We start from the raw sequence: 14,787 nt of genomic DNA on the forward strand, positions 1-14,787 counted from the left end.
ATATTCATTATTCAGTTATTCTTGATTAACTAGAGTTCATTCTATATAATCTTTGGTGATATGTTCTAATAGAATTTTAGAACAAGAAAGGGCTCTTGGTTGTCAAAATTATACACTTGTTTGGTTTTTAACTTTTTTTTTTAGCCAGGAATGCTATGTGATGAAATTTAGTTTTTAGAGAATTGTGAATATAGAGGAATCATTCTTATATTAAGTAGAATTTATAAATAAACATATTAAAATAGGAAACATGTTGAAATTAATGTTTTAATATGTTAAAATGAACATTATGTTTAATATGTTAAAATGAATATTAAAATAGGAAGCTTTCCTAGTTTTCTCTGATATCCGCTGTTTACAGTTATAAATACATACTCACTGAAGTATATTGCAGTGGGAAAGATTTAAAAGGAACCTATATTACCTTTCCTCCAAAGCGTCAGAATAGAAGGGCAGATGGAGAGGGAGATGTTTCTTTCCACCATGAGTCATTTGTAGATCTTGATATTCTGCTTGAACATGGTAATGGAGATTCATCTAAACTTTTGACTAAATCTCACCCTTAAGATGAGACAGGGAAGAATTTCTGTCCGTGTGACAGCTTGTTAAGTTGGTGTTTTATAAAGTAAAAATAAAAGTAGGAATCAAAACATTTCACCTTATAATGTCTTTTATTTTCAAGGTCCTGGGATAGTAGCTGCTACAAATAAGCCTGATTTGGGAGTTACAGAACCATCTTCTACAAGCCCTAGCCCTGTGAAAAAAGGCAGTTCAATTCATTGGTCTTTCCCGGATAAAATAAAATCTCCACGAACTGTGAGGAAACTTTCCATGAAAATGAAAAGGTTGCCAGAATTTAGCCGGAAACTGAGTGTTAAAGGAAGCTTGAATTATGGAAACAGTCCAGATAATACTCCTTCCTTGTCTAAATGTAACTGTCAAGAAATTCATCATGCTGTTATTCTACCTTCTGGGAACACAACCACAGCTGCTAAGAGGAATGTTATAAGCCGGTACCATCTTGATACTAGTGTGTCTTCTCAGCACAGCTACCAGAAGAAAACCTCTGTGAGTTCTAAGTATTCCTGCAAAAGTGGTTACCTCAGTGATGGAGATTCTCCTGAACTTATAGCTAAATCTAGCAAACATGGATGTGAAAACAAATTTGCAAAAGGAAAAGAAATAATTCCAAATAGTTGCAGCAAGAATGAAATAGACATTGATGCTTTTAGACATTATAGCTTTTCTGATCAACCTAAGTGTTCTCAGTACATATCTGGGCTCATGAGTGTGCATTTCTATGGTGCTGAGGATTTAAAACCACCTCGGATAGATTCAAAAGATGTCTTTTGTGCAATTCAGGTAGATTCAGTAAACAAAGCCAGAACAGCTTTGCTCACATGTCGGACAACGTTTTTAGACATGGATCACACTTTCAACATAGAAATTGAAAATGCACAGCATTTGAAATTAGTAGTATTCAGTTGGGAACCCACTCCAAGAAAAAATCGAGTGTGTTGTCATGGAACTGTTGTTCTTCCCACCTTATTCAGAGTGACAAAGACACATCAGTTGGCTGTCAAACTTGAACCTAGAGGTCTTATTTATGTGAAAGTGACTCTTTTGGAACAGTGGGAGAATTCACTTCATGGACTAGATATAAATCGAGAACCAGTAATATTTGGTGTTGATATTCGAGAAGTTGTAGAGAAAGAAAATATAGGCTTGATGGTACCACTCCTGATTCAGAAATGTATTATGGAAATTGAAAAGAGAGGCTGTCAGGTATTATTTTATTGTGTTTCTCTACTGCCCCCTTATCTATCTATTTGAGTAATAATCTAATTTATTTATAGTTAGTCTTGGGGGAAGGAGTTCAAGGTAAGTTAAAAAAAATCCAATTTAGACTTTTTCTCATTCCGATTCTTTATTTTTATTCCATTACTGTTTAGGATGTAATTTATGCCTTAACCTATGTTGTCAGTGATTGAAAGCATGCTAGATGGTTCCATAATTTATGTTGTGATGCAGAGCTGCATGGTGTTATACCTAGAGATGAAGATTGCTTTACAATGGCATTCCTAGGAAAAGCCAGAGCTGATAACATAGGCTAAGCCTAATTCATTTAAGGAATGTTTCTGAATGGTTTGACATTCTTTTGGTAGAGAATTCGACAGTGAATATTATAACCCTGTTTCACTCCTAAAATTAACTCCCTGCCCTTATTCCCTGTTCTCCCTCAGTTCCACTCTTTGGAAAGCATAAGCTTATCCATGTCTTACCTTTGGGATAGCATGGAGGATAAGGAGAGGTCCTACTAATAAAAGCACATCTCATTCTCTTTTCCTTTTAAAGAAGGTAAAAGCAGTTCATTAGAACAAACAAAAAACCTGGTGTTATTTGTAACAAGATATGTAAATGTTAACAAGTTAGTAGACCTTATCTTTATTTTCATTTATACATGTAGACTATGACAACGAGAAACAGTGTATCACTGAGGATATTAATCTGAGGTATAAGTAATTATTTATACTAATTTTTTGCAATACAAAATAAGCCTAAGCATCATTACGTTCTGAAGTATTTTGCTTTAGTGCTATCAGAATTTATAACATTGATTAAAAAATATCGAGGATAAATACCACAAAATCTGAATTATGATTTCTTTATAAAAATGTAGAAGCAAACAAACTTAACCTACCTTGAATTTAACATGGAAATGATAGAAATTGCATAAGTTAATGGAGTTTTATATAAAGGTACAAGAGACTTGGATTCTGGTTTCTCATCCATTATTGGCTGTGTGATATTGGGCAAGTCACTTAATCTCTGTGGGTCTTTTTTGCTTATATTAAATGTAAATAGATGCAGTAGCTTCCTGAAGCTGAGAGGTAGGACATTTGAATTTTTGAAACCTCTTTTCAGATATGTGATTCCATCAAGTCAAGTTTACGTTGTCTGGGTGGAAGTGAGGCCTTTAGTTTCCAATCCAACTTTTGGTCCAGTTACTTTTTTCTTAAGGTCCTCTGTTTTTCCTGTATTTTTTTTTTCCGTGCAGCATGTAGGGAGGCCAGAGATTAAGCAGACTTTAAAGCTAATTATTTAAACAGAAACTTTTACAATTGTATATTAAAATAAGTAACTCAAATAGCGCTGTACTTTTACAGTCTATTTTCTGAAAATATTTTATAAAGAGCAAGTATATAAGACTGTAATAACTGATTTTAAATGCCAAGAAAATATTTTTAGCAATGCTTTTTATTTCTATACTTAAAGTTTAGAAAGATTTATTTTAATAAAGAATTATTTCCTGTGAAATAAAAAGTAAAAAAATTTTAGAGTTGTATGTTTGGAGCTGTACTTTTTCAACACCTTTTCTTGTTTTGTCTCTTTTGCTTCTCCCTGTTGCACCCCAACACACACACACAGAGGCTGATTGTGCCTGCAGTTTACAGAGCGGCATACTGCTTAAATTTTGTTTACCTCCCTAGTCAGTAATTATTCTTGTTTTTTTACAATGAACATCAGGTTTTGATAGTCAAACAAAAAATGGTTTGTGATATCTTCGAAATACTTTGAAGGCTACTACCACCTATCTCCTGCTTCCAATGGGAAAAATTAGTCTAGAAATCATCCTCATGGTCCATCCGGTTCAGATTCTGTCCTCAATAGAGGCATCAAGCATGTACTTCAAGTGTTTGATTCAAGAAGTCAGCCTCTGAAGGTAGGGATATATCCTAAAGTATCCCTTCCTGACATATCTATATTAGCTCTTCCTTCTTTTATTCACCTTTAAAACTACATTTGTAATTGCAGCTTTTGGTATAACATGTTCCATTAATTTATTACTTGCTATTGAAGTATTGCTTTCTTTAATTTGTTCTAGGTTCATCTCTTTCTCAAGTTTAAGAGGATACATCCTTATGAGATTTTGTGACACTTAAGTGTGCTTACACCAGAAGGGCTGTACTCAAGTTAGTTTCTTCTCATGTGGTAGCATTTCCTTTGATCCTGTTTAATATTTTAGTTTCATTGTCTGGATCATCTACCATTCTACTTTTCTTTCTTGTGATGATGTGAATGTACCATGAATGTGGATAAGAACAGGAAATTTGAATTTTCTTTCCAGTACCTTCCTCGATTTCCCATATCATGTTGATTCGTTTGAATGCAGCAGCACCTTGAATTACCTTCTCTTAGAAATAGTTGTAGGTTCTTTACTGTCTTTCAATTAATACTTAATGCTTGTCATCGCAAGTATTTTGGATAACATTTCCATGTATCCATTACTGACGCTTTCCTATATTGAGATCCACTTTCCGTAGTGTATTCTATCAGTTATTTAAAAATTCAGAAGAGGTTGTCATAAGTAAACCGGGAAATTTCATTTGCATTCTTCCTCTAGATCATTTTTAACATTTTCAAGTTATTCCTAGTTCAAATCCTTGGGGATTGCACTGTGTGTTTTCACTTTATTTCTGTCTTGAAATAATTTCTTTATCTGTAACTTCTTTCAATTCAAGGTGATTAAACTTCCTAAATAGTCTTTGATGTGGAAGTATGTGTGACAACCGCTTTCCTCAATTTTCTTGAAGGTTTATCCTTTTAAAAAACTCCAATTGCTTAATCAGGCATGTTTTCTCTTTAAGATACCATGTTGACTTCCTCTTAGTGAATTTATACTGAACTAACAGTGTTTAAAAAACAAATCTTTTTAATGTAGGTTGAGGGGAGAGTGAGTGGTATCTTTGCATCTTATATACATTTTGAACTAGAAGTTTTATTTTACCTTTAATATACTATTTTAATTGAATTTCCTTCATTGCTTTATAATCAATTAATTTGATAAGTTAAAAAATCCTAGATTTATTTTTATTTCTTCCTCAGAAACTTTTTTTTTTTTTTTTTTAAAGATAACTTTACACAAATAGTATACTGGAACCTTATTTCAAAAATATACTTTTTTTGAATAAATAAACCGAGTTTTAAAGAGATTAAGTACCTTGCTCAAATTCACCAAGCAAGGAGTGATAGTGCGGGGCTTTATGAATCCAAAACCCTAGTTTAACTGCTGTGCTGTATTACTTCATTCTAGAGCAAAAGATGTGAAAGGGCACCATCTTGGGGCATGGAGATATTGTTTGAGCATATAAAACTAAAGAGTAGGGATTGTATCTTTGCTTAAGATATGATAGCCAGCATTACAGAAATCACAGTATATTGTTCAAATTTAAAGGAAAGAATATAATTTTTTATTAAACTATATAAGTATAATCAGTATAGTCTATGGTGAGATTTCAAAAGCTATGTTTGAGATATTTTTAATTAAATGCCATCAGAACGTATTAGATTGCCAAGTTCATGTGATTTATACATACTGCACTATAATATTTTCTCTTTATCCAATTTACCATAATGTGGCCATAATTTTATTTCTAGGTAGTTGGCCTGTACCGATTATGTGGCTCGGCAGCAGTCAAGAAAGAACTTCGAGAGGCTTTTGAGAAGGATAGCAAAGCTGTTGGTCTGTGTGAAAGCCAATACCCAGATATAAATGTAATAACAGGTAATAAATCGATGTTATTTTTAAGTACACATTCTGGAAAGACTACATCTGCAGGAAAGAGAATTGAAATACTATTTTGTAGCCTAAATTTAATTTGGTTTTATTCTGCAGTCTTATTTTCCTTCTTTTACAAACACTACTGTGTTATTTTCTGTGGGGAGATACCAAGATATGGTCCCTATCCTCAAACAGCCAACAAGTGTTGGGAGGAAGAGACCTACATTAAATTAACTGTAGTAGCTAACAGAAGGAGAAGGGTACCTTTTCTTCATAGAGGTATAAATAAAATGTCATCAGAGTTCAGTTTGACTGGAGCAAACATAATATAAGGGGCATTGACTATCTGGTTAGAGAATTTAGATTTATTTACTAGACAGAGGGGATCCATCAATGATTTTTGAGCAGGGGAGTGAAATCTTTAGAGATAGTCTTCAGGAATATTTATCTGGCAAGTCTGTGTGATGGACTGAAATTAGAAGATACAAGAGGAAGGAAAACCAGTTAGGAAGCCTTGGCAATAGTCTCAGCAAGGAGGTAATGAGATTGGACGGCATCTGGCAGCAGCAGCAACAGCAGGAAGAAATAGAATTGAAAGTATTTGAAGAAAGGGAGGGCCCAGACAATCCTGACTTTGACACCTGGTTGATTGGGTTCCATGAGCTGAAATAAGAAAGCTGAGAGGAAAGCTACTGCTTTCGGTGGAGAAATGTAGGAAAAGGTTATGAATTGGGTTTCTTTTTCAAACTTATATATTGAATTTGATGTACTAGTAGGAGATCTCAGTGGATATATCAAGGATATATCTCCTACAGCTAAGGAGAGGATGTAGTAGAATGTGAGGGATCTGCTGTTTACCCAGGTGATGAATGCAATCCAATGTATAGCATTGTAAATACACTTCTAATACCCCGACTGGTGGGGTTAGAAAACGGCAATTTGATGGTCATTGGCACTAGTTGTAATTAAAGCCTTGCAGTTGTCTATAGAGTTTGAAAAGACAAGAACTTTGAGGATCTCCAAACTTTGGAGGCAGGCAAAGAAAGAAGGAACATCTAAAGAGATTGAGAGGAAAGGAGTCAGAAAGTATGGGAAACAAGAGAGTGTTAAGGAAAGATGTGATGCACTGTCATTCTGTGGAGAGATCATATAAAATGAGAACAGAAAAAAGGCCTTTGAATTTGGCCATTAGGAGATTTTTCATAACTAATCAATATTCGAGGTCTATTGGCTTATAATTCCATGTTTGTTTTTTGTTGTTGTTTTACTTTTTATTAGCAAAGTTTTCAAGCATATACACAAGTAGAGAGAATACCATGATAAACCTTCTTTATCCATCACCTGGCTTCCATAATCAACACATGACCAAACCTGTCTCATTTATACCCCTCATTTGATTCTTCCCAAACTTGGATTATTTTGAACCATATCTCAGCTATCACATCCTTTTACCTACAGATGCTTTGGTATGTATTTCTAGATCATCTGTGTATTTTGATAGTCTTTTTCTTCTCTCTACTGTCAACTACTGTTTTCTTTTCTTGCTGTAATAGTGTTTGTTTTTCTCGTCTAATTTGCTTTCTTATTTTACACACAATTAATTGTCTAGGTGAGAATTTGAGGAAGGTTCAACTTGCACATATTCAAGAGATTTTTATTAGTTGAAATCCTTAAAGCTAACTGTTAGGATTGAGACTTTCCAAATAATTGAGCTTCCCAATCTCTGAACTCTGAATGACTGTATTTCATAGAATATTTAATATTATATTCTTAGATAACTAAAACTTTGATCCCAAGCATTTTAATTCTAAGAGGGAGCAAACCAAAGCACTTTTTCTTTCTCTTAAGTTTTAGCAAACAGAAATAATGGTTACTTTTATTTTATAAAGGAAGAAGGCATATTATTTCTACTAAAAAATGGGTCATTTCTACAAAAAAGTAGAATTTTTCCCTTAATAATGTGTAGATAACAAAATCAGCAAAGGACTCATTTTATGAATTTATTAAAGAAAAATTTTATAAATAGCAATTCTCAGACAATTACACTCTATAACTAAATAAAAGGAGATTTTGTCTTGGTTGAAGCCTTGTCTTGGAGATAAAAATTAATGTCAAATGTGTATAATTTAAAAAGATGAAGTGATGTGGTTTGAACTGATTATTTGTTATAAGAGAAGGTCCTTAGTTGGAAATTTGCAGCATATGCAGAAGGTATGACAATAGGTCAATGAAAGATTTATAGAAGCATTCTTTTCTAAAATTGAGAGTTTACATAATTTATGAATTGGGTATTTCTTGGCTTTATTCTTTGTATATTCCATTTCAGTAAAGCTGTTTTTCAGAAGAACCTAGAGCTGTTTTCTTTCTTGATAGAAAGCCAATGGAATGACATAAGGTTTGTCTGAGAAATATCATTGGAATTGCAATAAAATATACACAAGGGCTCATCGTGGCTCAAAAGAAAGGGTATTGTTGATTTGGGGAACTGGCCAGTAATAGTGTTGCCTCATGTGTTTGTTCCATGTGAACTCACATTTCAAGTAAACTTTAAAATATAATTAACAGTTCAGTAGGTCTAAAAGAAGAGATATTAGTGGAGTGAATGATAGAGTTTACTCACAGTTTAATGCATTCTTAGTAGCTGGTTTGTCTGGAATACAGAATGAAGTGCTCCAGACAAACCAGATTTTTTTCAATCAGGTGCAAAATTTAAGATATAAAATCTATTCATAGTACAAGAGAAGAAATTAGAAAAGTCAACATTATTTATTTAGTGATTATTAGAGTTTTAGGCAGAGAGAACAGGGTGAATTTTGTGATTGAGAATTAATAAAATATAGGTACTTCAAACCAGCCTCTGAGAAGAAGTAGTTTTAGAGATGAGAATGACTTTTTTTTAGTGTGGTGACACATATATCCCACCATGGGGATGAGTAGAATTTCTCTGTGTAGTTGGTCCTGTGCCTGAATGAGGGTGAGAGGCATATGGTTTCATAGTATCTATTACAGGGCAGCTTAAGAGATGTAACTTGAACCAGTTCTTTATTTATCAATAATTGCCTGCTTCAAGTACATGATAAAAGATTTACTGTGTTGCATTAAATAAACTTCATCATAAATTCTCCCCAAGTCTTTTTTAAGTAGCTCCTGTAACATTAAAGATTGTCACCACAAATTTATTATCTTATGGTTTTTATGTCCCAAAGTGTTTGAAAGATGTTAAGAAGGCAATACGGCTTTAAGATGCTCCTGCCTATCACTAAGTTTTTGGGATAAGGTCATACAGCTAATTTCTAGATTGATGAGTAGTTATACCATATATGTTACAACGCACTATGAATACCTCCTCTCTGTTTCATTTTATAAAATCTTTTGATTATTTTTCCTGTGACGTTTGTCTGCTTATAGAAAAGCAACTATAATTTTTACTTCATTGAACATAATGTTCACTGAGCATACTTTAAGTGCTTAATATTTGTTATACTAATTCTCTCTTATTTGCCCTCAAATTATAGTGAAGTAAGTAATCTTGAACTTGGGTTAATTTAAAATTCCATTTATATTAATGGTTGTTTAGCATATTAATCATATAAAGGATAATGATATTTGACATATATGTTTCACTAAGGTATAAAGTTATCTTTTCTGGAGATCTTTTAGGTTTTGATTTAATATAATTGCATTATAGGGCAAGTCTCAAGCTACCAGGGCATATTGAGTTTTATAAGAACTAACAATTCTTGCTTTGTCAAGGAACAAATATGGAACCTTTAAAAAATATTATGCCCTAAAGAGTTAGTAGTGTCTTTATTTGGCAGCTACAGAAAATTGCATTTTCACTTTCTAATTGTAACTCAATGCTCTTTACAATGAATGTTGCAATTCATTGTAGGAAACTAATGATAGTAGTAAAGATCACATGATATAAGTTAAGGAATGTGAATAAACAATTGTTGCATGCATACTGTGTACAAAATGCTTTATCATTATCATCACTGTACGTCTAACATGTATTGATTATTATTATATGCCAAGCACTTTATATATGTTATATCTCTTTGTATACATCAAAGAAAAAGTTTGGGGCTTCCCTGGTGGCGCAGTGGTTGAGAATCCACCTGCCAGTGCGGGGGACGTGGGTTCGAGCCCTGGTCCAGAAAGATCCCACGTGCTGCAGAGCAGCTGGGCCCGTGTGCCACAGCTACTGAACCTGCACTCTAGACCCCATGAGCCACAACTACTGAGCCCGCACGCCTAGAGCCCGTGCTCTGCAACAAGAGAAGCCACCGCAATGAGAAGCCCGTGCACCGCAACGAGGAGTAGCCCCCTCTCGCCACAACTAGAGAAAGCCTGCACACAGCAATGAAGACCCAACGCAGCCAAAAATAAATAAATAAAATAAATAAATTAAAAAAAAAAAAGAAAAAGTTTGGTCACTATTCTCTTGGTTCCTTAGTGCTATTTCCTGGTTATTACCTTTTTACTACTGAGTAGGAACTTATGCTCAATGAAGGAATAAGGCTTTTTGGAGGCTCGTGGCACAGTCTTGCACCACCTCTGCCTTTCGTATTTAACATCACCTACAGAACTCTTGGGCATTCCCATTTATTCAGTGAAGACTTTGATACCTTGCCCATGGTTAGATTTCCAACTGGAGTCCTGCCATCATTCTGAATGATTTTAACATACAGATGACCAATCCAGAACACTCTTCTTATCTAACCTAACTTTTATTGGGTATCAACTGATACCTTAAACTCTTTCTTGAAACATTCTTTCCTTGACTTCCTTGCAGCATATTTGCCTGTCTCACCCCCACCCCCATCCTGCCTCTTCTTACCACTCATACTCCTTTAGCCGTTCTTCCTACTGATGTTCTTCACAGCCTTCTCTTATCACTAGGCCTTCTCATATCATGCTGGATGCTGCCCTGATAATCTCAGTCATTCCCAAGTTTCCAGTTATCATCTTTAAGTTGATCATTCTCAGATCTGTGTCTCCAGCCATTTCTTTCCTGAGCCTCAGATTTTTATATCCAGTAGGCTTGAATGTCCCATAGATACCTTAAGCTTACTATGTTCAAAATGAAACTCCTTCCTATACCCTAAAACATGGTTTTCCTCCTTTTTCCCCTATTTCAAGTAATAACGCTGTTATTCACCTAGATGCTGAAGCCCCAGACCTAGGAAATATCCTTACACCTCCTTTTCCCTCAAAATGACAAATGTATTTTTGACCCAGTGGTCCTGTTTTGGGAATTCGTCCTACCAACATACCTGCATACATACAAAGTAATGATGTGCAGGTTATTCATTGTAGCATGTTTTGAAATAAAAGATTAGAAAGAACCTAAGTAGCTGTCTATTGCAACTGACTAGATCAAATTATGGGACATGAATACATTGGAATACTGTGATGTGGCTGTAAAAATGTTTGAAGAAAATCTCTATGTACTGAAAATATGGCAAGGATATGATGTTAAATGAAAAAGCAAGAAACAGAACAGGACATATATGCTATCTTTTATGTAATAAAGGGGAACAAATAGTAATATATTATTTATATTTGCATAAGCAAATACTGGAAGGATGCATAAGAAACTAATGAGCCATGGTCTATCAAATTTAAAAGATTTATTAGATGGGAAACTTCCTTTATGATCATGTTTAAATTCAAATTAAGCTCTCAAACTAAGTTCTCGGCTAAGCTGAGAGCATTTTCTAAATATTGTCTCTATTAAGGTTTTTGGTGTCAGAAATGTCTTCTATTTTTCCTTGTGATCACATCCTAGCCTTTAGCTAGTATCTTACCTACCTTATATGTAACAACCATTAATTCCTCTTTCCTGTTTCCTCTACTATAGGTATATCATCTCTTAGTTCATAACTACTTGTGGTGTGTTTGAAATTGACTTAACCTCATTCCTATTACAGTGACAAGTCTGATGTTTTCTGTTCTTGGCTTTTGGTTTCATTTGTTTGGTTTTAGGGATGATTTTTTCCTTCCATAGTATAGCATTAGAGATTATCCAGACTATCCAGTATGTATGTTTAAACCATATCTTCTGTATTAAAGAGGAGATATATTTATATAGCTCACTTATTTGCAAGGGCTTATGAAAAGCCTAGAAATTAAAAAAATTCACATAATTGGAATAATTTACAATTAATATTAGTATGCCTTATTTTCTTTACATGCACTTAGGAGCTTTTTATAAGGGATTTACCATATGAACAAACCTAATATGTATGATAATCGGCTATTATGTGTGTACATTATTAGCAGGGTTTCAAAACAAAAAGTCAATTAGTGAAGCAATTTCTAAGGATACAAATTGCTATTGTTTTGTTATAATACTTCTTTTTACATTGTTGCTTTTATTGTTTTCAGAATGTTAAAAGTTGGCTGTAATAATTCTTTGAAAAAAAATTCACCACAGTTTATTTCACTCTAAAGACTAATTGCCATCTGTCTCTGGTTTGTTTTCTGAAGGTGTTCTTAAGGATTATTTAAGAGAACTTCCTTCTCCTCTGATAACAAAGCAGCTTTATGAGGCTGTATTAGATGCAATGGCAAAAAATCCTTTGAAAATGTCATCAAATAGTTGTGAGAATGATCCAAGTGATTCTAAGTACACTGTTGACCTGCTGGATTGTCTGCCTGACGTTGAGAAGGTAAGCACAGTTGGTATGCATTGAAGGTAAGCACAATTGGTATGCATTCTTTCTGAAAGCCAGCTAATGAATTGTATACTTAGCTCCAGAGCTACAAATAATTTTTTAGATATTTGACATTTGTAGCACTCATGAGTTTTAGCTCTGCCTTTGCCAAAGGCTACTTAAACAGCATAAATCTAGAAACTGCTTCTTAAACAGAATAAATCTAGAAAATAATTTTATCTTTTCTGTATATGATCTTAGCCTAGGCATGAATACTCCCTATAAGTTTTAAAAGAGTATTGTTATTGTTAAAATGATATATGTTTATTATAGAAAATTTAGGAAGATATAGAAAAGATGAATGGAAATTATAATTATCAATATCTAAAGGCAACAATAATTAACATTTTGGTGTAGTTCCTTTTAGTATTTTAAAAATATGGTACTTATTGGTGTACATGGCTTAGCCTCAAGACTTAAACAACCCTCACCACCACCATTTCCTTCCTCCTTGTCTCTTTCCATTTGCCCCCTCCCCACAATCTGAATCTTGGGACCAGTATCTTCAGATATGCCTGCAGGAGAGGTAGGATGACTGGGTCTGCAGAACTAGTTTTAGCCTAACTTTAGCTCTTGTTCCTTAGAACAAAAGGGAAAATAAGGGAAAGAAATGTGGCCAGGCTTATCCAGATGAGGCCAGCTTTGCCTATATTTCTTTCTTTTTAAAAAATATTTATTTATTTATTTATTTGGCTGTGCCGGGTCTTCGTTGCGGCACGTGGGATCTAGTTCCCCGACCAGGGATCGAACCCGGGACCCCTGCATTGGGAGCACGGAGTCTCAGCCACTGGACCACCAGGGAAGTCCCTATATTTCTTATCATATGAGAACAGAAAGTCAACAGTGAGTGGGTTAAAAAAAAAAAAAAAAAAAAAAAAAAAAAGTGAGTGGGTAGAAATGTTTTAAGCCCAATACCTTCATTCACTAGTTTATTGTAGTCATCTGAATGGCCTGTACTCTGGTTAGATTAGCAATTACTGCTCTTTTGGATGGGGGAGGGGAGCAGCTACAAAGGTAGACAGAAGCAGAAGGGTGGGGTGTGGGGTAGAAATATCCCTTCACCAATATAAGGTAAAGTTATACATATCATTTTACTTATAAGTGAAGATTTGAGTATCAGGGAATGTAAATCACTTGCCCAAGAGTATATAGCTTTTTTGAGTGTTGTAGTCTGTCACATGAACTTAGGTCTTTCTGGCCTTAAAGTTCACGCTGTTAATATTCTTTTTAAAAAGGCTGCATAATATTCCATTGAGTAGATTTGACAATTTATCACCATTCTGTTTTGTGTAATATTTAGGGTTTGAACCTATTTGTATATATTTGTCCACAGACTTCTTTTCAGTTAGAATTACCTAGTTGGAATAGAATTTCAGAGTGGAATTGCTGATTTAAATAATGTGAACATTTTGAGGCTCTTAATACATTTTTCATATTACTTTTCAAAAGGGACACAACACTTACATTTTTTGGCTGATCTTATTTCATAGACAAAAAAAAAAGATTTCTTATTTTAGGTTGTGTTTCTTGGTTTGCTATTGAGATTGAACCTAATGTATTTAACCAGTTGTATGTGTGTGTGTGTGTGTGTGTTAACTGTGTTAACCAATGTGTGACTGGTTTTGATTTCAAAATATCAGTCTAGTCTACTCTAGATCCATTTTGATTTCAAAATATCAATCTAGTCTACCCTAGATCCATTTTTCCCCTCATTCCTTCCCTTCACAGCCAAACATTGAGCAAATGTTTATTCTGGCGTTTATCACTTCTTCACCACTCATTTACTACTCAGCATATTGTCATCTGGCTTCCTGCTCCATCTCTGTGGACCTGTTCTTGCCAAGGTTACTAATTACCTTCTAATCATCAAATCCAGTTGTCACTTTGACTCCAGAAATGTCATTTTGATTTTTTTTCTTTCTTTAATAATTTAAAAAAATTACAAATTATAGTTGGCGCTTATTTCTTCAACACAATTATGAAGAAGAAAATAACACACTTATTTTATTTGTTAAATGATTGATCATATGCTAGTATATCAAAAAACATCATTCCTTTCCATAACTGCTTAAACCTAAATAACCATTCTAACTTCTTGAATAAACACCCCTTACTAGTTTTTTCAAGGATTTAAAAAAATACTTTTCAATCAATTTTTTTTCATTTCTAATTATACTATTCTTCCCTTTTCCATGGTTTGTCTACTTAAAATATTTATTAGCTAAGAAGCGCATTGGCCTTTTTCCTACTCTGGATCACAATAGAACCTGGCCATGGTTGGCTCCCTAGATTTTAGGATGTTGGTCCCTACTTATGACTACAGGATTTATCTGAACTTAAAAATGAACATTCTCACCCTAATCCCCTTTCCATTGCAGCCTTTGCTGTTATCTTTTTAGAGGAGGAAAGAGAGGAAAAAGTTGATGGTATATTTTCCCAGGGACTCCAGCTGAAATTTGGAATGCATTCACGAGCACTTTATAGAATGTATATTTTAGCCATTTA

The 14,787-nt window shown here is 34.1% G+C and overlaps 1 protein-coding gene across 8 annotated transcripts in view; it reads left to right on the forward strand.

The window, feature by feature from the left end:
- The window catches only part of SYDE2 (synapse defective Rho GTPase homolog 2), a 47,329-nt gene that overhangs the window by 19,328 nt on the left and 13,214 nt on the right, over window positions 1-14,787 (forward strand). For 4 of the 8 annotated variants that reach the window (XM_082413679.1, XM_082413677.1, XM_082413681.1 and 1 more), the window contains 4 exons: window positions 683-1,785; window positions 5,440-5,566; window positions 12,056-12,237; window positions 13,012-13,125. In XM_082413679.1, the coding sequence (XP_082269805.1) occupies window positions 683-1,785; window positions 5,440-5,566; window positions 12,056-12,237; window positions 13,012-13,125 (1,526 nt within the window). The other 4 variants (XR_014250998.1, XR_014250999.1, XM_082413682.1 and 1 more) reach the window with 4 other exon arrangements.

This window comes from Balaenoptera physalus (genome assembly GCF_965194825.1).
Source record: "Balaenoptera physalus genome assembly, chromosome: 1".
NCBI lineage: Eukaryota > Metazoa > Chordata > Mammalia > Artiodactyla > Balaenopteridae > Balaenoptera > Balaenoptera physalus.